The sequence below is a fragment of the Haliaeetus albicilla genome, chromosome 5 (assembly GCF_947461875.1).
Source record: "Haliaeetus albicilla chromosome 5, bHalAlb1.1, whole genome shotgun sequence".
NCBI classification, from domain to species: Eukaryota; Metazoa; Chordata; class Aves; order Accipitriformes; family Accipitridae; genus Haliaeetus; species Haliaeetus albicilla.
The window spans coordinates 41,924,639-41,949,537 of record NC_091487.1 but is presented as its reverse complement, the minus strand read 5'-3'; the positions used below and the strand labels follow the sequence as shown (position 1 = coordinate 41,949,537).

The 24,899-nt window shown below is 40.1% G+C and overlaps 1 protein-coding gene across 1 annotated transcript in view; it reads right to left on the bottom strand.

Annotated features, from left to right (window-relative positions):
• The window catches only part of SPTBN5 (spectrin beta, non-erythrocytic 5), a 98,706-nt gene that overhangs the window by 39,794 nt on the left and 34,013 nt on the right, over positions 1 to 24,899 (bottom strand). The window contains exons 30-35 of the mRNA XM_009919538.2: positions 23,355 to 23,465; positions 22,011 to 22,190; positions 17,772 to 17,975; positions 16,394 to 16,543; positions 3,759 to 3,863; positions 2,587 to 2,772 (exon numbers count right to left, since the gene is read on the bottom strand). Coding sequence (XP_009917840.2) covers positions 2,587 to 2,772; positions 3,759 to 3,863; positions 16,394 to 16,543; positions 17,772 to 17,975; positions 22,011 to 22,190; positions 23,355 to 23,465 — 936 coding nt within the window. The remainder of the gene's footprint in view (positions 1 to 2,586; positions 2,773 to 3,758; positions 3,864 to 16,393; positions 16,544 to 17,771; positions 17,976 to 22,010; positions 22,191 to 23,354; positions 23,466 to 24,899) is intronic.

Below are 24,899 nucleotides of genomic sequence, written 5' to 3'. Positions count from 1 at the left end.
TATTGAAGACAACAGCGAGACTAGTGTTACGCTCAGTGTAGGCACATGGGACCAGTCTTATTTCTATGGGACTCATAAAATATGTGGGCACTATCAATTTAGAAACCTACATTTTCAAAATATAAGTTACTGTAACCTCAAGAGCACAAACTCTTTGTGAATTACACTGATCCTTAATAACAGAAATATTTAAAACATATAAAGGCATGTGCCAGTTCCAGACATATAGAGATAACAACTAATTATCTCTCTCACTCTGCTGAGATAAATAAGTAAATGTTTTTTCATTCTCTTGTATAGAGGGTGAAAGGGAAAGGAAGTTAAATGCCACTAATACAATAAGCAAGTTTCAAAGTCGGTGTTAAAACTCAGAGCCAGCTTTAAAAGTCAAAACTTTCAACTTTATGAACTTTCGTCGGCAATAACTTAAATAAATACACATATTTCTAGGTAGCAACCTGCTCATTTGCCTTCCATGTTAACACTGAGGTACAGACTTTGTGACAATAGGATAGTCTGTCTCACTTCTTTGGAACTAGAAAAGCACCCTATTTCTACTGTAGGAGAGTTTGTCCTATTTTATGAGCTGCATGTGATCTCTTGAGTTAGTCATTGCAGGTTTTGTGTGGAAAAAACGAAGTCCTATGCTCTGAAAAGGGTACAAACTGCAGCAGCTACCCTTCTAGGCAGACCATATGATGTTGGGCTCTCCTTCCTCTCATCAGTAATTACAGACTGTGTTGTCTTTGTACTAATGTGTGTAGCAATCTGTGTAATTGCTTCTAGAGAGTAATTAGGAGACTTTTAACGATGACAGTGATCACTATTTTCTGCTGACACAAAAAATTCTGTTTGATCAATAGAAATGATTTAAGATGATTGCAGGAGGGAGAGTTTTCAGGGGATTGGGACCTGAGCTATGGGTCTTGTTCTCCTAATAAGTAAGAATAAGCAATGACCTCAGTGATTTCACAGCTAAACTCAAAACTTATCTCTGCAATTTAACTTCCCTTTGGGGACTATTCGCATATATGAACTCATACACACCCAGAACATCATTAAAACCAAATTAAACATTCCATTCTACCCAAGAAAGAGGAAGAGAGATATTACTATAAGTTTGGGGTTTTTTCTTTTTTAATTCCTTGGTGGCATTCACATTCTACAGCAGTAGGCAATTAATTTAGATTGGTGAGGTAAATGAGCAGGTAGTTTGAGAGCAAAAACTCCCTGTAGAACTCTTGGCTGAATTTATGTGGAGAAAGTGGATGAGAAAAGGGAAATGTTCCTCACTATACAGGGCCAGATCCTCTGCTATAAGTGTGTAATTCAAGAATGAAGGGGGAGCCCAGCCCAAGCACTGATTTGACAATCAGAGAGGTGAGAAGAAATATGGAAGTATTCCTACCTAATGGGTTGATTGTATCTCTAGGAGGGCATTGACAGTTTCTCTACCAGAGAGGATGTTGGCAGTTATGTGACCTTTCCATCAAGACTACATTGCTCTTTTAAAAATATTAGCACTGTACAATGCACTGTCCACTCCATCCACTCCCCTCTGCTAGTCCACAAGGTGGACTGGCCGTTACTGGTAGTTTTTAAAAAAACAGCATGCAGCTCTGGCTTTTTAGTGTAGCCGAAGAAGAGGGTATTTAAATGTCTGACTATTGTGGTGGTGGTAAGTTCCAAATATATTGTGCTGTAAATGGAATTTTAGCAGCCATTTATTCCTTAGATTACTCTTTTTCTAAAACCAAAATAATCTGGTTGTCATCAGCAGCTGTCTTACAGGCATTCATTCTCCTTTGGTGACAATCATAATTTGACCTGTGTTAGGACATGTGTCTTTTTTCATGGGCTGGGAGGTGACAAGGACCTGCAGTTTTTCTTTAAATCATGGAGGATAATCCATGGGATGCAGCAGCAGAAGGGGTGCATACCAGACCAGCAAGAGTGTTTGCAAATGTCCCTCTGCGCCTGTGTGCTGTTGTTTATGCTAGCACACTGGATGCTAGGACATTTTTCAGTCACACATGTTGTGCTGCCCTTTGAAAGACTGACCTAGTATGTCTTTCTAACAGTAGTGCCAGGAGCAAAGCTACTCAGTTACAGGATTAAGGCCAGAACAGGAGACAGAGACAAACATATTCTGCAGAGAGCAGTCTACAGTAGCTGAAGAGCTATTCTAGGTTACAGCGCTGTTTTGAAGGCCTTCAGTGAACACCCACTAGTAAAGCTTGGCACCCTTGCCATAATGCTTTCCACTTTATATTCACCCTGATTTGAAATATCTTTTTTTTTCCCACCAAAGGAAAAATAAGGTGGTAGCTGGCAGTTTTCCTTTTATTAGTTTTTATTTCAGCAGAGCTCCTGATGTGTAAAGCAGCTGTAATGGGCACAATGCCACAATGATGACATAGTGACAGCGATGGCATTGGAGCATCCCTTTGCATGAGTGTGGCAGGAGTTGCCATACCAGAGTAGATTATCATTCCACCTAATCTCTGGCAGAGGCAAGCACTTCATCCAACAGAGGTAGGCAGCTCCTCTGCCTTCCACCCCTGTCCCAGTCTAAAACCCTCTTACCTCTTCCAAGTTCTGGTAGAAAAGTGCCAGAAGAAGGGTGGTCTGCAGCTTCTCTCTTCTACTCTGGGATAGATCCTTGATCTGCTGCTTCCTCTCACGAATGGCATTCAGTTTTTGCTGGATCTTTAGCCCTTCCAGTCCACCAACCTTTTCTAGCCTGCTTGCCTGTTCCTCAAGAGACGTCATCTGAGGAGGCAACAAATCTGAAATCACTTCTATGCTTCCAAGTGGTATGAAATAAACAAAGCCCAGGCTCCTTTCCATACCTAAAAGATTCTCTTTTTTTCTGGAATGAACCAAGAATAGCAGCGACAAGTTAACCAGCATTCCCCTCACCCTCGCCCTATACTGTGTTACATCTATGACATCCTTGTCATTGGTCTCTGTAGTGCATGCTGGTTACTTAAATGAATTAAAGCTGTAGCTCCGGGAGTCCCTATACCACTGATCATCCAGTGCAAGGAATCATGGAGCAAGCCTGACACCCATGAGCGCTCAGGTTTTATTGCTTTGTGGAAATCAGGTGTTGGAAGGTAGCTCTCAACATGAGCAGTCAGTCTGGCAGGGAGCTGGCATGGGTTCTGGGAGCGCATTCCTTCTGGGGAACCCAGGCACAGCCCCAGGTTTGAATTTAGCCCTAGTCTGGATGAATTACAGCAGTGGCCACCAGCCAGGCAGATTCCTTTACATGCAGGTGAGCAATTCAGCATCTGTTCCAAAGGTGCAAAGAGGCTAGCCAATTTGGTACAGACATTGTATACCAAATGTATATTTAAATAATTAGACAAGTCATCCCCTCTGACTTACTGTATTTTACTTGCTTTAAAAGCCACAAATTCTTTTTCTGAAAAAAGCAGAAACTTCTGATATCCATAACACACAATATGGCTTGCTTTAAATATTTCTTCTGCTAAATCCCGCTATTCAACCTACTAAGCGGTTTTCCTGTCTACTGCAAGACAATACAGGCAGGACTTGGGCATGGAGTGTTTAACACTTGTTCCCCGCTGCTCTGCCTCTTATTTCACTAAGCTTCCCCATTTTCTCTTTGGTTCAAGCATATCAGGCATATCACAGCTGTCAGCAATTTAATGTGTTGCCATATTAAAATAAATAAATAAATAATCATTCTAGCTCGGGGTTGGTAGAACATTTGTTATTAATTTTTGTACCTTCTCATCCTGTGATGCCAGAAGCTTCTCAAAAGCCTCATGTTTCCTTATCAGTTGCTCTACTTCATCTACAGAGCTTCCGAGGTCACTGCTTTTCAAATAAATCTATAAAAAAAAAGTTTAATAGTTCAATGGATCAATTATCACATAAACCCGATTCATAAATGTGAGAAGAGGTATTAACTCTGCAGTTGAGAGTACACTTGAGAGGAAAAAAAAGGAACAAGGGGCAACTGAAACTGGAAATTAAATAGCAGAGCTTCATGGTCTTGAGCAAGAAAAGCATTAACAGGCCTGGCTAAGGAAAGTGACCTATCACTGCTTATTGCAATCACTAAGTCACAAGGCTGGCAGTGAATTGCAGAGGTCTAACCCGTCCTTGTAATCCAAAACAAGATCAACCCTGTCATGTCTGACAGATGTCTGTATGATTCCTTCTTAGAAGACTTCCAATAACAGAGACTTAGCAGCCTCCCTGGGCAATTTATTTCAGTGCTCCGTTATCTTTGCCATGAGCAAGATTCTCCAAATATCTAGCCTGAAAATGCATTGCTAACACTTCACCTCATTACATACTGCCCTCTTCATCACTCTAAAGAGATAATTCACTTTATATTTGCTCAGCCTTGGATGTGTTTGTAGGCTTTTTGCACAGTGGGATTTCTGTTTTCTCTAGGCTAAAACCTGATCTGACCAACCATTCCACAAAGGCTGTGTCTTCTTGACCCTGATTATTCTTATTGCTCTCCTCTGGGTTTTCTCCATTTCCAATTATTTTTGAAATGGGGTTCCTAATACTTGATGCAATAAGTGGCAATAAGCAATAAGGCTGCCAGAGTGAAGGTAGTGAAGACAGCAGGGAGCTTATATGTGCCTTTCAAGCTGTAATCTTCTGCATGTATCTGTGTACAGTGCTTATCTTTTACACAATACCATGAACTCAAGTTCACCTTGCAATCTACTGTAAGCTTCCAGAAACTTTTCAGAAGAACGGCTATCAGACCACCTTGTCCCCATCCTGTGTTTATGCAGCTGATTATTCCCGAAAAATGTCATAGCTTGCATCTGTACCAAGTGTATTACATCTGTTATTTTTTCAGGCCATGTTTCCAACTTGCCTGCATTAATTTTATTTACTGTCTGTCCTGTCAGTCTTTGATGCAGAAAGACCTTAGTCTAAAATAACAAATGCAGTTTGAAGGAAACTGACGTCTGCACATTCACTTTCAACACTGCGAGGACCTTTTCTAACTAATCAACATACATCTCTAAGGCACCACAGTATTTCTTGACTCTTTTCTGGTGTTAAGAAGACAGACTGCCCAATTACTTCTCTCATGCATTCTGTTACATTCAGTTTTGTCAAATGCAAAAGAATAAACAATGTAGCTATCTTATTATCACAAAAAAATTCTGCAGGCCAGTAGGAATTTTTTCTTTTCCAGTGGATTTAGTTGCCCACAGTTTCTTCCCTTATTCAATGAGAAGACAACAGCAGGACAAAAACCCCAGTCAGAGGCTCTGGTGGGACGTGAGCAAAAATTACCTGTGGACAAGGTTCACAGTGGGGTGAATATGACTGGACAGACTTTTGGAGTTCAGGCTGCTACAAGGGACTGCATTTATCGGCTGGAACATAGCACTGTGTAATCCATATTTATGAGCTCATGGAATCATAAGTATTTGGATAAGGATGAGAAATTCCAGGCAGTAACTCTACCTGGGTAAAGTGCAATTAGCAGAGATGGAAGAAGAATTTGACATCAGTGATATAACGTGAAAGAATTAAGAGGCAGGGAAGAAACAGAATAGAATTAGTGAAACAAGACAACTGCTATTAGTTTCGGATGAGGGCCAGTAAAGAACACGGTAAATCTGTGCCTTAAAACCCTAGACATGCACAGGAAGAATAACATCTAGAGAGGTCTCTCTTGCTTTGCAAAACATTACAGTTCTGTAGCGGTTTACAGGGTGTTTTTTATAGGAGAGAAAAGATACTCTTTGGCAGCTACTTTAGAAAACCAGCAGTGATGTTCATTGTCTGCACAGAAATATTGGATGACTGTTTAACCCCACAGGGCATCTTCTGAAGGAGAGGTTTCCCAGGCATGTGTTATGTGCAGAGGAATCCACACCACCTTCTCAGGGTCTGAGTGCACCAACAGGCTCTGGCAGCCCTGCCTGGTCCCTGGACGGCCCCTCTGCTCCCACCTGGGGGTCCCTCAGAGGCTCAGCCCTGGCCCCAGCCTTGCCTGAGCTGCACTGAGGGGAGGTTTGAGCCCTGCCCTGGTCCTCCTGGGCAGCCCCCAGATTTCAGGCATTACCTCGCCTTGTCACCTTGATCTCCAGCCTGCCGATGGACCTTGCTGCTGCTGCCGCCGCTCAGCCCTCTTTGGCAGCTGTGGCTAAGAGGACTGACAGCCAGACTTGGCCTGACTTTCTGGTTCATTTGGGGGGACTTAATGAAGGGAATATTTTGCACGTACAGAAAAATGCACAGAAGAATATCATGCCTAGGCCAGATGTTCAGACTGCTCTGTACTAATCCATGCCAAGTATCAGAAGAAAGGTGAATAAACCCCAACACAGTCATCACTGTCAAGAAGAGGGGAAGGCCACTGTACAACAGGCCTAAGTTTTTAATAAGTCTGGCCCATAAATCACCAGGATGCCTAAAGAAATACTTTTAACATTAATGCCTCTGTATGTTAAATACAACCCCCATCAGAAGGCAGATATTTTGTCATTCAAACTTTAATCCTTTGATCTATCCTACTCATCAAGTGTATGAAATATGACAGATATTTTTTTTAGAGTGCTTTTGGATTTGGTCAGCTCTTGTAGAGGAAGATCTCCACACATGTGGGCTCCATATCTGTCTACTGTAATGCTTTGTTAAAGCACTTATAATTACCATCCATATTTACACTGCTGTTACTAACACTAAAATAAAAAGTTATTGGCTGAATCTAACTCACTCCTGTTTGGGGTACACATACAGTCACATGCTGCATCTCTGTTTTGGTGTTTTAAATGCTGTTTTTAAAAGCACTGTAGCTTCTCTGTCATATTTTGTGGATTATCTACCAGTTTTGGTCAAAAAAGATTTACCTGAGGAAACAGAAAATTCCCATAATTTTCCACATATCACTCCAGGACCTTTATTTAGTAACCATTAGCAGTGAAACTGCAAACTCTGTGATACTTGAAGAAATGGTTAGACATTAGTTTTCTTGCCCATATATCTGTGGTGGAAGAAAAAAGCAAGGAACATGTACTGGTAAAGATGGTTACTTTCTTTGGAAAAAGAACAGAGACATCTGAGAGCAGGGGTGTAGGATGGTGAGTCATAAGCAGCTGCCACTGGAGTGCTCAGTGCCTTGCTCCCACTGAAAATCACCACACACAAATGACACTAAGCATTCAAAGCCCCATTCCTTCAGCTGTTACAGCAGTGGGAAAAAGTTCTCCTGATTTCTGAAAGCTTTGGACCAGGTCCTCCAAGTAGAAGCCCATGCAAATGCTCTTGGGAAGCCAGGTTTTAATACTGAGAAAGAAAACTGGTGCACAAAAGAAAATTGGTGCAAAAGAAAACTAGCTGCATACATTACAGGAGGGGCAATAGCAATACACTCAGAAGAAAGCAGCCCTAGTAGCACTAACAGTGCTACTTGGAAAGCTGGTGAGGTAAAAACTTTCCATTCGTCTTTTAAACAGAAATCTTATGACAGCAATTGCTAGAATCAGAACCGCAACATTTTTTTCATTTAAGCATTTGTTATACCAATCTGAAAGCAGAATGGAAACTGGCTCCCACACCACAATGCTGGCCTGTGGCCAATTGCATCACTTTTTGGCATATTTTTAGACAGGTCCCCAAACTCCTGCTTTGAATAAGATGTGTTCATTTCAAATACAAAACACTGAATAGCTCTCCTCAGGTAACCTACCAGGGTCTCTCACAGAACACAGCAGGTATAAACTTTCTTTCAAGTCTGTTTCTGTTATGAATCATGGCCCATCATCAGCAATTTAATGCTCAGCCACAAAAAGCACCAAAGACTTGACCACTACCTATATAATGGACTTGTTTTTAAGTGAAGACTTGCAAAGACACTTAAAACCACAAAATGGACTTGGCCCTTTTTGAGATTTGAAATGGAGCATATTACAAATAGCCAAGTTATTAACAATGCAAAGCACAGAAATGGAGGTTTTAACCCTGCTTAACCAGAGTTTTTTGCTATTTCTGAGCTCATTGCATAGATTTAGCCTCACTGTCATAAGACCTCTTAGATACAAGTTAATGCAGAACTAAATGCAAAGTCCAATTTAAAAGAAAAATATATTCATTTTAAATAAAATAGTACTATACGCACACTTATGTGACAGCACAGGCCAGCTCTAGCTTTTGGAGAAATACTGAATGAAACATTTTAGTCATTAGGATAACTATGCTTTCTGGATGCCACAACTTCACTTTCATACACACTGAAAAATGACACAGCCCCAAAAGAAATTTGTCTTCCAAGAAGTGTCATTCTTATTTCTCTAGAATAAAAACTCTTTTAAGTATTTGTGCGGATCCACTCCCTTCTCCTGCTTCTGCTTTTCATAGTATAACAAGCTTCACAGATTTTGCCCCTCACTGCCTGCCCTGGGCTTGCTGCTGAGATTGCTGGAACTCCACTGAAAATCTTTCAGCTGAAAGCATGTACTAAAAGCCAGAATTACTCCGAATTTTAAACGCCTTCACTTAAAGCATGTAATCAAGTCCAAACTCTCTGCCCATATAGATAACAACAAGGTTTGAATTGACGTACTTCTGATAAAATTAAACACAAAAGAGAATTAATGAAAAAAATATTTAAATTTGTTTTAGCAAAGTAAATTAATGTGCTTAATACCATGATTACATATGTTTCACAAATATGTTGTACCATACTTCACTTCAGTAGAAGTCATAACAAGGTATCATACTATAACCGTAAGTGGAATAAAACACACTGAAGATGATTATAAAAAAAAATAAAAATAAAAATACACCTTTTCTAACATAGCGACATCACTGTATTATTCGCTTCTGACCTCGCAATCTAGATGCAAAATTCTGATGTTAAATGTATTTAAAATTTCCTTCCCCCCTCCCACTGCATGCTGTCTCATCAGCATAAGAACATAATTACCTGACATTGGAAACGTATATGGGAAAAACACAGAGAGAAGTCAGTGTTTGTTTTCCCGTAACTGCTACAATCCCTTCCTCCCACCTATCCCTCCTCCTTCAAAATTCACAAGCTCAACCCCTGTCCTGTAAGTAGTAGGTGTTAGACCAGAATCCTATGCCCATACAACATCATCATTAAAATATTTACTTATGAAACGTTTGTCTGAAGGCAGACTAAATTCCTCTTAAAATCCCCAGAGTTTCACTGCTAGAAACTTTGCTGGGATATCCAAATTTGAATGCTATGGAGACTAAATTCCCTTCACTTCCCTCAGGAAAGGGTGGTACCTCTCTTTTTCTAAGGGTGGGGAAAAAAGTGATTTCTTCCTACGCACTTAAATATTTTGTGTTTTGAAAACAAGTATTACTTTTAAAAGTTACAAAATCAGGAATTAACTATTTAGAAATATAGCATAATCTAACAAGAAAATGAAAACAGTGAAACAGAAAAAACTAAGAAAAACTACACTGAGGATTTGTCCCAGACCAACTAGCAGAGAAGAAAACCAGTTCTTGGCTCTGAAGTATTGAACCTTCAAAGTGCTGAGCACTATGACCCAATTATGCAAAATCTGTAAGAAACATGCAGAGCATTGAGCATGTCATGTTGACAATAGTACTCTAATGGTTAAAACGAAACACTTGTTAAGTGCTCAATCAGATCAGAGTGCTCAGCTTCATTTAGGATGGATCAAGCTGTAGCTGCAGCCTCGGTGACAGCAGAACACAAGTAGCTTTCTGATTGTCCCATAAGTCATCTCTAGGGAGTGGGAACATAGCATGAAGCATACAAAAAGAAATCCATATGGCTTGATTAACACAACTTAAAAATTCTGTTCGCAAATGTTCCTAGAATGGAATGGAAATCTTCACCACTCTCCTCCCAGATCCAAAGGATGCAATGTTGACAGCGATAGATGGACACCATGCACCCTCTGTGTCTCTGTGAGTTGAAGATGTGGTGTGAGCTGGTATGTTTGTCAAAAGGTTGTCAGGGCATACTCTTTTTAGAGTGCATGTTTCTTGGGGAGGTCTCAAACCAGGTCTTGCCCAATGGCTAGAAAGCAATCCTGAGCAGCAAACTGGATTCACTGACAGAGAGAGGCCAGCCCCAATCTCCACAGGGTGAAAGGGTGGACCAGCTATATCTGAATCATGTGTTTTGATAAAGATTGTTGGACTTGGGCTTCTTCTAAATTCTCTTACCACCTGGATAGGCATAGCAGTCCAAGGGGTGGCAAGTATCAGGGTGATTTTGGAAACCTTGTGGTGAGCAGGTGTTAGACCATCACATGGAGTCTTCCTAAACCCTGGCCTAGATGAAGGGTGGTTCTGAAAGACAATCAGCTCTGGATTTAAATCCTTGCTTGTGACCTCATTCCCTCTAGCTGAATTTCCTCTTCCAGTCAGCACAGCTGGTGACAGCCATATATCTCTGGAGACAGTCTGCTGAGGAAGGCCAGGATACTTAGAGGAAGTCACATGAAATCTTGTGATTTCAAGGCCTGGAGACCCACCTGAAGGGAAGCCTTGTTTTGGTTTCTGGGATCCTGTTGGAAGACCAGCTGGAGTTTCAGGCACCTTCTCTAACTGTGGCATAAGCAGACTTGAATGAGCATGACTGCTTCCATGGGAATCTGCTCGGAGAGGCTTTATCGTCAAGCTGCAAGTTGAAATGTAAAGTTTCATTGAAGCATGGAGATCTGGCATTTGGACATTGCACTGGCTACAGCCTTGTTGGGGTGGGAGAGAATCACAAGGTTCCAGGGATGCATGCAGATTTTTGCTGCAGACTGTAGAAACAGCTGGAATAGCAGACAGATCAACATCTAGGCGTGATGTCCAGCTTGGTGGAGCTTTGCAGGAAAGGACATCAGAAGGCAAAGATACAGCAAGCTTCAAGGGATTGTTTTTTTCAGAAGAAATACGATGAACACTTTTTTCTCTTTCTGGATTTTGCCTGTAAGATGCAGATGTTGACCAAGTGCCAGAACCCTCATATCCATGGCCCCGAGGCTCCCTGGGAGGACTGGAACACTTGGATGTCTCATCAGCATTGACACAGTGACTAATGCTCCCAAAAGCTTTCCTCTGGTCTGTGTGTGCCAGGACGACATCTAGCCTTGAACAGTAAGCTCCAGAAGACACACTGCTTGGTGGTGAGCTGGCAATTCCTGGAGGAAGCTCTGCAACTGATTGACCAGTGGGAGGATGCCATGCTGATGCTGGCATCTTTTGAAAAGGCCTGTCCCGCACAGCAGATTCAAAAGGAGGAGGTGGGGTCATTCTGCTGGAAGACAGCATCACTTCCACAGTGGAGACATAGGTTTCAGATGAAAGTTTGCAGCGATGGTCCCTGCATGACATTCTGAAGCTTAGTCCTAAACGATGCAAAAACCAAAGCCACAGAAGCTTGCCTTTCCCCCGTTTTTAAAACCAACTCCTAATCCTTTTTCCTTTGGCACTGGAAATTTCCATTCTTCCTCTGAAGCAAAGGAATGAGAGTTGAATAGACATTCTCCAGGAAAAAATTCATAAACTAAAAAAATCCACATTCAAAATAAAAATGCACAGCTCTTCTAATACTGCTACCACCGCCTGTCACGTCTGCAAAGTGATATGAGTGTGGGATGGGCAGGAAGATAAATTATGGAGCATGAGGCTCTGCTCCCTGAGCGTTCTGACAGTGAGACTGCAGACAGAGTAGGAGGGAGCCAAAAACGCCTGCCAGAGACAGCCTGCAAATTCGTTGTTACTTCATCTGTGAAAAAAAGGAAAGCAGCTAACCTGAGCAATGCATCTGCTGCTGTGAAAAGGTTAGAACGGTGCAGAGTGTACTGGACACTGCTTCTGCTCAGAGCAAAAAGGATTTTTTTTTCTTCTTTCTCTTTTTCAGCTGTTGCTTGTCTGTACTCCCAATGGTAAGATCTCAGTTCACAGGTCTTAGAAGACTTTCCTACAACAGTTCCATGCAGTGGCACAACTGAATTCATAGTAAAAAAAAGTTAAAAAGATAGATGTTTGCCTAATTTTCTCCACATGTGCTCTATTTTCTTTAGCATAGAACAATCCTAGACTAAATTCTGCAGAAATCCTTCGAAGGTTTAAGTAACTTGGATGTAATATAAGATGCTGGCATAAAGTCAAACCCGTCACACTGGCACAGACAGCAAATGAGAGCGCAGTTCTCAGTAGTAGTTCTTAGTTTAAAACACTCTGTTGCCTTCTTCCTTCCCCTGCTCCTTGCTGCTAGGGGAGAGACTTGGTCTAAGGCATATGAAGTACTGGGAAAATAGGATCAAAAAATTATGGGGTGGCAGAAGCAGCTTTCTTACACACGTATTTTGCAGATGTGCAAAGTGAAATGCACATGACTGAGTTTTGCTTCAAACACAAAAGTCAGGAGAAACACAAAGGGTGGAGAGATTGCTTATATTTGTTTGCCTGATAGGAATCCTTTTTGAATGTGTGTTTGCTTTTGTCCTTTCTGAAAGCAGCAAATTACAAAATCCCCATTGGGAAAGTGGTTTGAGAGTCTTCAATTGATGCCTTGGCTGAATACTTTTTGAAAATGCGTTTGAAAGGACTGCTTTCCTACTGTCCTGCCTGTCTCCCTAGGGAGCAAAGTCTGGGTCACTATGCAGCCACATTTTAACTCCATATAGTAGTAACAGAGCTCCATCCAAAAGGAATAGATTCATCTTCCAATTTTTCGTCAAATGCAGAGAAGTAAAATACAAATAGTGACTAAGAAATCTCAGTTAACTGTCCAATAGTGTATACTGATTCATAAGGCAGATGGTGGCAGCTGCAAAAGACAGCTTTGCGGTTCTTGCTATTTATCCCTCATTTGTATGGGAGTCCTGTGGCACAGGAATAACCCGTTTGAAGAATGATCCCACTTAGAGATGAGAGAACAAAAGCAATGGGGGGTATTCTGGGAATACAGGAATTCCAGCTGTAGAGGAATCAAAACAATGTTGCCATGTCTATTCAGGGCCAGGCTGATGCACCGTATATTAAGGAAGGGCTAGAATTCAGTAAAAAGTAAATTCCTTCCTGTTCTTCTGTGAATGGCAGCAAATGAGCCTCTTCTTGAAATGGTTTGTTTTCTTTAGTAATTTCATCCCATAAATTCTTCAAAGATAGAGCTTATTTCATATGTAAACACGTATAATCTCTGTCTTCTCAGCAGCATAATAGCCTGAACCTGCATCACCCTTTATTTATACTCACTATGGACTGACATTAGTCATGACTTTGAGGTGATCGCTGACATTGCCAGGTCTCAAATCAGTAAAACTGACTTAAAGACAGCAAAATATGATTTAAAATGAGCAGGTAGCAGTGGAATTTGTGAAGTACAGCTGAGATGTGCTTTCACCAATACCCTTTAGCTCTAAGGCAAGCTGATGTTCCTGGGTAGTTGCCTTTTCTCGGTGGTACTTTTGCTCAGTGTCAGCTTAAAACGAAGATGACAACAATGGACAACACAGGAATGAGTCATTATGATGGAGGAAAGCTAGTAATTCCTGAAAACAAAGCTGTTCACAGCATTGTCCTGATTAGTACATCCAGAGTAGTGAGAATGCTCATAGCACCTGAATGCTCACATCTCATTGAGGGTCTGTTTGTTTGCATCCTTGGATATGAACAAATTCAGCATCTCTTCTTCCCACCTAACAGCACTTAAACATTTCCTGGATCAAATCTGATCACTAATCCATTACAGTCTCTTCTACGCATTGTGGTAACTTGGTGATGGTAGGGACTGTGTCAGTGAAGGAGGAGACATATAGCTGACTGTGATATCCAGATTACAAATTTAGAAATCCATGGCGTTCTGTAATTTCCCTGGTATATTGCAGGTAGATACTTGGTCACTGACTGTAATATCAAAGGTATTTGTCTACACGATCACACCACTGTGACCTACTTTTCTATTTTATAACAGTAACTCTGTGAGCATGCAGCTGTAATTCTTACATGCACAGACCTCTCACAAAAGGAACAGTTCTTCAATCAGTAATCTTCTGAGGATTAAATATAAGCAAAAATGAGAAACAAAAAGTTTATGAATCTTCTTTCCACAGCTAAAGTGTTCTTTTCAACCTGAGTGTTCTTTTTTAAAAAAAAAAAAAATCAGATGCAGAGGGTGGTAGAGGGAACATAAGAGCATGCGACGACTGTAGCTCCCTCATTCCCTGTACCTGCATGGATGAGACCAACTCCTTATTTTCTTGTCATTCTCCCTGACTGTAAAATGTCATCTGTGCGATGGGATGCTGGGAGGGACAGCCGAGTGTCCACACTTTACTGTTCCACCTTCTGAACACTTAGTCACAGTGAGAACAACTAAGTACCAGGCTCCTTGGAAGTGCATAGAGGAAATACTACAAGAAAAAGATTCTGATAATAGAATCTTTCCCTTCATAGCCCTCAAGGTCACAGTCTTCATGCTCAGGCTTTGCTTTGGCTGAAGAAACTTGTTGTAGGAGGCAGGTACTGTGACTGATCCTACCAAGAGAATTTACCCAGTCTGTGAAGAACACCCACCCCTTTTGTGGCAGTCTACCTCACAGCATATGGCAATGCTAAATTCATCTGAATAAAGAATTATACGAAGTGCAGTTTACCTGTACAGAATGTGCTGGGGGAATACCAAAAATGCCAGGTGCAACCCCTTTCATGTAAGAGTAATATAGTCTTTTGCAACCAGGACTCATGACTGAGGGGCAAGAAGAAACTCTAACCCATAGTAACTTCCTACGCATTTACCTCTGAGGTATATACAGCAAAGCCGATGCCATAGTCACAGTGCCTCTGCATGTTGGCTGATCTCCATTTCATGAAAAGAGAAAGAATACAGTGGCCAAAATTTTGTACAGAGATTATATGTTCCCTGATGATGCTAACTCGTTCAGGAGCTTAGCAATGAGGTATCACTGCTTGATAGGGAATTGAGAGAGATATAATGCAAATTGCGCCATTTGCTAGTTAAGCAACAAATAAAAAAAAAATAATGGGCAGAACTATATAATATTTTACTACAGAAACCTGAACCTAGGTGAAACTCTTTTAGTTTCATGTTTCGGCACAAACTCAGAATGCAGGCCATACTTGCCAAGGGTGCCAGTTGTAGGGAATTATGAAGATATGGATTTCCTTCAGGGAATGACTAGCAGAAGGCTTTGAGCCCACGTATCCCAAAGGGTTAAGTATGACTGCATGGCACAGCTCAGGGTCAGTCCAAAAAAAGATTTAGTGCCAGTGGCAAAGCATTGGCAGAAAACAGAGCTCAGCACAAACCAAGACCCATTATATTATGCTGCCAGTGGTCCTGGAGAATTAAGAATTATTTTTCCTTAATAAGAAATCACCCAGGGGTACAACAACCTTCAGCTTCACTTCAACTCTTCAGTTTGGCAACCTTCAATGCACTAATGTGGTTTGCATGCCAAGTCTCAGCACAGTTACAGCAATCTATCAATCCATGAATTTGCACAGAGTGACTGGAAAAGACGTCTAAATTCTGCACTCAGTTTTGTAATAGCAAATGTCAAACCTCAAGCTGGAACCTTTTTAAATAGTTCCATGAATCAGGAAAGTGCAAGAAAGACAAAATATAATTTAATATTGGTGAAAAAAAAAATATCTGTTTCAAGAACCGCAACAGGATGATAATAAGAACATCCTTCTGTCTCTTTGCATTAACTGTATCAGCCCTCTTTTCATGAGAGGGTTTTTTCACTAGCTCATCTTTCTCTACTACATCAAACAGAAACTAATATTCCTTACAATCAAATTCTTTCATAGTTGTTCTCCACACTGCTATCAACTCCCTTGCAGAACTGAGAAGTCAATTAAGCTGGATTAACTCACACTGCCAACATCCATTTTCCACTAGTTGAATCTCCCCAGCACTAACCCTTAGCCTGGGGTGAAGTTTCCAGCAACACCTGCAAAGTAATCTCCCTGTCCTCTTTCAAACCCTCTTTACAATTTCCCTTCTCTCTGGAGCCTATAAAACAATTTGCCGGTGGTTAAACAGTTGGTATGCTGACATCTGTTTGTGAAGCAGATTAATACTGGACTGTTGTCTCCCTCTTCTGTTGTGACTTTCATCTGTTAGCTCTTGTGTTTATTTGCAATGAATTATCTTTCAGGCAAGGATCAACTTTTTGTCTCTGGTTCCTCACCTAAGCCCCATAAGAAAAGGGAGTCTTGTACATTGCTACAGTCTCCAAGTGATACCACAGTGCAAACAATAACAATAAAAAGAGTGTCTTGTCTATATGTAGACCCAAGGATTTTAAGTTGTAGGTGAACAGTAGTGCCCGTTTTAGTTTGGAAGAGTTCAAATGCTCAAAGAGTTTAACTGCTTATTTCGCGTTTATAATTCACTAACCTCCTGTGAGTTCAGGAGCATGTCCAGGTGATCCCAATCCTTGTAGAACATTTGTTCTTGGTGTGTTTTCTCCAGCCACTCCTTCTTCTGTTTCCATTCATTGTATACATTTTCCTTCTCTTCCAACAGAGCCTGTAGCTTCTGCTGAATCTGAACACAATTTCCAATGAAAAACTCAAGTTGATCTATATAGCCCGTGGACCAGGGTAAGGTGGGAGGAGAAAGGATTAAGTGGAGTAGTGGATAAGCCCCTTAAATTGCAACAAAATTATCAAACAGATAAAATTAGAACAAATTCTAGCATTTATATTTGGGCAGAGAGATAATCAGAAGTGCCTCATTTCAGGAATGGAGGAGTGCTTCTTACAGCATATACAGAAGTCCAAACCAAGAGCAAAGAAAGGTAACTGTTTCTCAAGTGTACCTTCTAGAACCAAATCCTAATTCTCCATTATCTTTAGTCATAAAAGTGTAATTATAGCACTTCAAATTGGGATAGGACAGATGCTTAATAAGTTATTAACATAGCGTATTCTCCTAATCAGTGAATACATGCCTCAATGTTAGACTTCATGTAATATCTGCTTCCAAACTTTGTACACCCACAGGCCTTCTATAAATGATTTTTTCCTACATTTTTCTACAGGCAAAGGACTCTACAGTCAGGAAGATTTCTAGTTACTATAGTAATACATTGCAATATTCAACAAATTTTCAGGAAATAGCTTGGTCAGACAGGAGAATAATTTGCATGAACTCTGCAGTTTTCTGAAGGTATTCAGAAACATGTTAATGAATTGTCAGGGAGAAGTAAACTAGTAGGTACTGGAAAAGAAATAATGCTGTGAGAATTTTAGAAGCTATTTGTCTTGAGTAAACTGACATTTTGATTTCCATCTTTCATTTCCAGGAGTTAAATATACCAGCTTAATTCATTACTACAGAAAATGTTTCGATTCATCTTTAAACTCTCTCATATGTTTGAGTGCTTTGGTTGACAGGTTTTTGTCCAGCCTGGTCTGGTGTGGATACAGTACTGTAACTTGAAGCATAGTACTTGTGTGAAAAAACAGTTTGGGAAGTGGGTAGAATTATCTCCATTGCTCAGAACATAGTGAACTTCTTGAATAAGCCCCATCTTGCTGCAGTGGGCCCTCGGGAGATGCCAGCACTCATCTACTGCTGAAGTAAGAAATGGAACAGATATTTTTGTGCCCAAACTAGGTCACACACTGAGGCAAATGTAGGTCATGCATATGGATAATGGGTGAGTGTACACAGGCATTTGTATGCTTACAGCCCAATATAGTATAGAATGATAGTTACAATGGTGTTAGGCAGCTGAATGCATGTGACAACTCGAATGAGTTTCAGTTACCTCTTTTGATCCTATTTCCTCATCTTGCAAGAGTGACTGTCCTAGCTGTACAACATGACTATATTTCTCTTCTCGTGCTTCAATCTCTGCCAGTAGCTGTTGATGCTGAGTAAGTCTCAGGCTGCTAGTAGATATGTCCCGAATAGTCTCCTTGGCTCTCATTTCCCTTATTATTTCTGCTGTCCATAAGAAATAGTCCCACACCTGGAACCCAAGAAAATGTGAAAGTTGAGGTTAGAGCTCAAGCTTGGGTTATCAGGCAGGAAAATCATAGGCTGACTGTTCAACTTTAAATGAATAATAGGTAATAAAATCACAGATAAAAAAGAAAAAATTTCATTAGGGCTTAGAGTACTTCTATGAATTTTAACAAGGGTGGATAACATGACTGCAGGAATTTCTACATACTCTGTTAAATCATACATGTTTTGTAATATCATAATCATAATCAAACTGTGTCATATCACATCAATAACAACATGATATCATTTAACTGCCTTTTAGTCCATCGTTCCTTAAGTGTTTTCTGGTGTTATTCCTTCACAGAGGATGAAACTATATCACTCTACTTTTCTGTGACTTAGCTTTGGCTAATACAAGTCTATTCAAAACTTATGTTGTACACATATTCTAAAATGACAGTGAGAATTTTCAGGTGAAAAACAAATGCACTCTAATAGAGGTGGAAAAAGTTAAATCACAGGTCAGAAAAAATTGCTTAAGCATATCAGGTATGCAGATTCAGCTCTTGATTTGTGGAACTCTATGACTGAGATTGGCACAGAAACACAATTCTGAAAGGAGCAAGGATATAATGCTAGTTTATTTTTAAAATCTGATGAACCAATAAACATGTTTATAATATCTTAAAATTTCTGAAGCATTCAGTTGAGGCAATTATGAGCAAGAAAATTCTAAAACAAATCTCCAAGAATTATTTTCTGACTGTTATGGAAGAAACTTGTGCAAGTAAAAATAAGTTGACATTTTCTGTATGTCTTTTTTGCATTTGATTCTGCACCTTCACCACTCCACTTTAGGCATCTCATTTGAATCTGTAATAGGTGTTTTGCTTTTATGTGTCAGTTGGTAAAAAATAGGACTGCATGGGACTGTACTGGGGATTATATGGGATGATTAACTTTTGCTATAGTTCAATTGTGTTTGGATTAGTTGATTCAATTCTGAGGTGGTAAATGGCCCTTTAGTTTTTAAGTGTAAAAAGACTGTTATGTATAGTAAGTGCTAAAGAAAAATGCCCTTTTACTGCAGAGAACTAAAAATTTTCTCTTATGAATGGTTGCTGGCTTTTCCACTGAACGGAAGAATGTAATGGAAATAACTTCTTTCCCATTCTATTTTACCCCTGGATTTTTATCCATATCGTCAAAATTTTGTACAGCTTAAAGCTGGCTTGTGAACCATCCAGCCAGGAAAAAATATTTTCAGAAAAGCACCACAAAATTGAAATTGGCCAATTGGGGGTCCTAAGAGTTTAGGCTTTAAAGCCAAGATACTCTTTTCTTAAAGCCAGTGAACACAGCTACTAAATGACTCTTTAAAAGGACTGTGGCGTAATTTCGATTTGCAGAACTAATTCACACACAGCTGGAAGTCACTGTAGACACTGACATTGCACTTGGCACTGCAAATGTCTAAGACTCCCTGAGATTTTAAGCTAAGCATTAGGAAAAAATCCATAAATCTCAGGATATTTAATGCAATGGAACAAGTCAAAAGCCAATAAGAGGTTATTGGGCTGCCACTGCCAGCAACATTTAAGGATAGACCAGGCATCAGTCTGCAGGAAACTCCTAAGCAGAGCCTGACAGAGACCATGCAGATCCTAGCACAAACTTCAGAACAAGAACCTCAGATCATTCAGAAATACTTTTGAGCCTACATCTAAATTCCTCTTCCTTGACCGAGTTTCTTGGAAGATTTGGAGCCCTCTGCTGTTACTGTGTGTTGTCAGTCAGGGCCAGCTCTGCTATTTAATCAGACTAAAATTGTACTTGATGGGATGCAAGGAGATACACTAGATGATTGTGCTGCAGTCTCATTTCATGGAAAGGCTGATTTGTTTTTGTTTCCCTTCTTAATCTATGTACAATTTCATAATGAAAAAGCCCCATGGACTGCATATGAACAATAGTAATGAAAAAAGTACACTGAACAGCTGAGACTAACATTAAGTTTGTGAACCTCTTGGCATGGCTGACAGAAGAAAGGGAGAAAAGTTGCCTCTTTGCACTCAACAATTTGGGGGATGTTCTGCAGCAAAGCTGCTCTAACCTACCCTAGAGCTACTGAGATTCTTACAGTCATTAGGCATGGCTGTATAACCCCGCCTTGTCCGATCTGGGCAGAAAGACTGGCTTACTGAATTTGCAGAACCAGCTCTTCACTTCTTCATGAATTATTGTCAGGAAAGGAAGTGAAAATTGAGAGGATCAGGAATACTTCTTGCCAGTGGACTGATATCAAAGAGACAGGGAGATGCCTGAAGCATAATCCCATCTAGGCACGTCACTGAGAATACAGTCACCTGGCTTTGTCATTTGTTTTATAATGTTAAAAGCACCTTAATTACTGTGAACCCTCTATTAAGCACTGACAGATTTATATATTTTTAAGGTGTTCATTGCTTGTAAACTAACCAATGCAGATGAAAGGACACAGTACCAGAGTAAGAAATGGGCTCTAGATTTGCCATTCAGATCACAGGATGCATCACAGATTTCAGACAAAATTAAAGCCAAAGGTATTTTTTATGGTTCCAGCAATAAAAAGAAAAAATCTTCCCCACCAACAGGACATTTTCTATCTGAAGTCAATAACTAAATTTATTACATAAGTTATGAAACAAATCAATAACAAAGTGAACTCTGAGTGACTATGTTTTAATGGATAAATCCATCAGATCCATCTCCTGATGAAGATGCCCTGAGACTGAAGACTTGAAGAATCTAATATCTGTTACTAGAATACATACTAGAAGGAGTTTGCCTTGTTCTTACTATCATTCCTAGATATTGTCAGAAAGACAGTGGACAAATGATCTTTCACCTACATCAGTAGAGCCACTTTAATTTTCCTTCAGTCATATTCTAATTCATTTTATTTCCCTATCAACAATTCTACACAAGATAATGGATTCTTAACAGTTAAAAACCAAACCAACCAAACCCACAAAAAAACAAAGTGCCATAAGCATCCTTTATCTCTAACTGTACAGTACATTTTTTGATGCAATATGACAAGTAATGCTGGTTTGACGCTCAAAGTGGATTAGCCTAATGTGCAGAAACCTCTCATGCTAACACAAATGCATCATGTACACTCTATTGCGGTCTTGATCCCAGCTTATAATCTTAAGACAAACTTGTGGGAAGGTTTTTTCCAGGTGAGCATGCCCTGGATATTCTCTGCTCCCCAGCAAACATGGAAACAGAATGTGAACTACCAGAGGTATCTTTAATTGACACTGAGGTTACATCTGGAACAGTTCAGGAATACAAAGAATGTAAAGGTATTCTAGAAATCTACATTAGCAACTTCCTTCATGATAAAAGGGGGCACCCTTGCTGGTTTAGTACCTGCTACTGCAGTACTTGCAGCAATAATCTACTAATTTGCAGTGGTATAGCTCAAGTGCCCTCACTGACATTCGCAAAGTATTCGGTGGCAAACCATAGCTCAGTGACCTACTGAGTTCTTCAGAGACAAAGGTACTGTGCCTTGCAGATGATATTATGCTGATATACACATGTCACTGTTTAAGCAGCTTGAGAGGTTACTGCGAAGACCAGTGAGTTGTATTTGACACATACCATGAAGTAAGTTAACTGAGGGTTATTGCATGCCCTGAGAGAAAGAGAACAAAATTTAGCCATTATAAATGGGAGTCCAACATCTATTTTTATCACTTTTACTCAGTGGGAATTGCAGTGTCTTTGAAAAGACTACTGCTACTCTTGAGAAATGATGACCTTTTTTGACAACTATCTATCCCATACACAGGTGGATACAAGCTTTCCTTCCTACAGAAGGTAAAATATCATGATCCTCTAACACCTTTCTAAATAGCTACAAGCACTTCAATACTTGATTAGTAACACGGATAGTGCCTGCAGCCTTTTACATGAACCTTTGCAGCTTGGAAGTACACCTGTGATTCACACACACTGAAGGCACCTTTCCCCTGTGTACCAATGGACAGAAGGCAGAAGTGCTTACATGTGCCTGAAACTGGTAAAGCTTGTATGCTCGTTCCAGAAGTTTCTTGCGCAGTTCCACTTTAGACTTCAGGGCCTTCCAGTTGGTCACTATTGCCTGCTGCTTTGCTTTCAGGTCTTCTACCTGCTTCTTTGAGCAATGTGTCAGCACACGATCTGCAGAGTGGATCAGCTCCTGCAGCTATACACAGACAAAAGAATAGGGTAGGAAAGAGAGAGTCATAGAGATACAGCTAATATCAGAAAAGTTATGATAAGGGCTATGTTAATTGTACATGAAACTACAATTCAAGCAACATTTTCTGACCTAACTTTTCTCAGGCTAAACGAAAGCGTCCCTAATTTCAGTTCTATGGAATAACAGTGACACCCAGTGTTTGCTAAGGCTCATCACAACAGTGATTTTTCAAATACGCAGGCAGATTTCGTTTCTCCTTTTATTATATCATTTATTACATGAGTAATGCAAATAATAGCTAACCATACCTTGTTTTCCTCAGTGATCATATAGATTAACTGTGACTACATTATCTTCACGCATATCTCATACTCTTTTGCCTTTAAAAGTAATAAGCAGCTGGTAGGATCAATTCTAGTGTTATCTGCCACAAGGCCAAGACACGAGGCCACTGATAAATAATACTGGGATAACTACTTCAGTAATCTCAAGATAGCACAAGCTGTGTTAACTATACCATCACATGTACTAAACGAAGGGATGAAGAGAAAACTCATACTAATTTTATTGGTCTAGTTGAAGCCAAGCAAATCTCCTATATACAAGGAAGCTGTTCTCATGACCTGAAACTTTTCACAAGTTTGTATAATGAGCCCTAACCTTCTTTCTCACAGTCCAATTCCTACCCCTCTCAACTTGTTGAAAATTCCAGACTGCTGCCCCATCCTTCCTTCTGTATTCCTCTATAGTCAATTACTGCATTTTATGTTCAATGAATATTCAGTTTCTCTGCACATAGAATGGATTCTGGATTTTTCCTTGTAATCACCTGGAACACTTTGAAGAAGACAGTAAGCACATTATAAAGCCTGGCATAATCATACTTTTCAAAAACAGTGATCAAAAATATCCCTGTGAATCACTTCAATAGTCAGTGCTTGTTATAATATGTCCCTTTTTTGTAAGGTTTTAAATTACCTACTTTATCACTGCCATCAAACCTTGAACATATTGAAAAAGCAGAAGACTAAGGAAGATTATTAGAGATTTCCAGGCCCTCACAGAGAGCCTGTAATAATTTTGTTCACAACACTAAATTATTAGTATGATTGTCTTGGAAACTTGAATTTTGGCTACACATTAAAGACCACAAATTACTTTCATTACCTGCTGCTCATTCCCAGAAAGCTCATGCTCGAGGGCCACATGGTTCCGGAGCTGAGTTTGTACACCTCTCATGTCCTTAGCAACATCATCTGGAATACTTTTGGACTTCTCCTGGAAGGAAGAAATCAGAAAAAGCTTTGCTGCTTTCTACGTCCAAGTAAAACACATTACAAGCCTACTTTAGTCATTTTGTGTAGTGCAACTCATACTGCACAGTTAGGACATCCTGGGTTACTCAACTATGACAGGTAAAAAGAAGCCAGAAAAATCTGTCCTAGTACATCTTTCCTAGTAACTCACTTCTAAGTATCTTGGTGATTAAGCTATCCAACCAGACTGTGAGAGATGAAGCTTCAAGTCTTTCTTTGATCAGACAATACAGGAGAAAGGCTTGCAGGCTTTGTGCTGGGAATCAATCTTGAATAGCTACTGCAGTGACATAGTGAATTGTTAAAGTAGCATTAACAACCAACAGTTTTAGGCCATTCTTTGGGATACAGGTGGTCTATATGTGAACCAGCTTTAGATAAAAATTTAGTTACACATGCTCAGGAAAAATTACTGTAAAGATGAGAGAAACGGAGAGACCATCGCATAAAAGGAGACTTAACATTTATTTAGCTCAGCAAAGGTTCTGAGGGGATTTAGTTGTTACATAGACATGCACTGAGAACACAGCAAGCAAAAAGAAAAGGTGCTTCAGCTGGAGGACACCACTGTTGCTAGACTAAAATGATTAGAAACTTGCTCCAGGTCAATTTAGGTGAAAATTAGCAGAACATTTCTAACCATTGGGGAAGTGCATTTCTGTTACAGATTCACAGGCTGGTTTGGGGTACCAACAATGCATCTAGGTAAGGTGCTGTAAAAGAAGTTGCATGTTGTAGTTGTCTATGCTATGATGGCACTGGAGTTGGTGACTTAAGCAAGATCTTGTAGTACTCTGTTCCTATAAGAAATGGCTTTCCCTGATAGACATCTGACCAGGTTACACAGTAAGGGATAGGCAAGATCACTGAATTGCTGTCCCACTCAGTAGTGAAGCTTATTAACAAGATGTGATGCTAGAAGTGTGTACTGATTGCCTAGACCAAACTTAGCATGGGGATAAACCAACAGCTGGTCTGTGAAGTGTTTCTGAACTATCCCTTGTCCCTGCCACAGAATTAACTAGTTCATCATTGAAGTTAAATATACACCAGGTTCTGAAAGCCCCAGCTGGTATATGGTGAAATATTATGAATTTGACTTTCCATTCACCACAGGGAAAGAAAACAGGAATAACATAGTTGAATAGGGCAGCTTCTGCCAGCACAAGCAAGTAGAAAATCTACTGCACATAACCTATCAAAGCCCTGCTGCCTTGCAAACAGTGGAAGCTCTGTTGGATCACTGCCTCCTGTGCACATCTGCATTAGGGAAACCACACCTCTCATTACAGCAAGGATGTTGTTTCTCTGTGAAATTCTTCAGGATGCTCAGATAAAACAGAAGGCTGAAGATTTTCATTGGGACTTTTCCCCCCAGTTTTCACACTGGGACTGT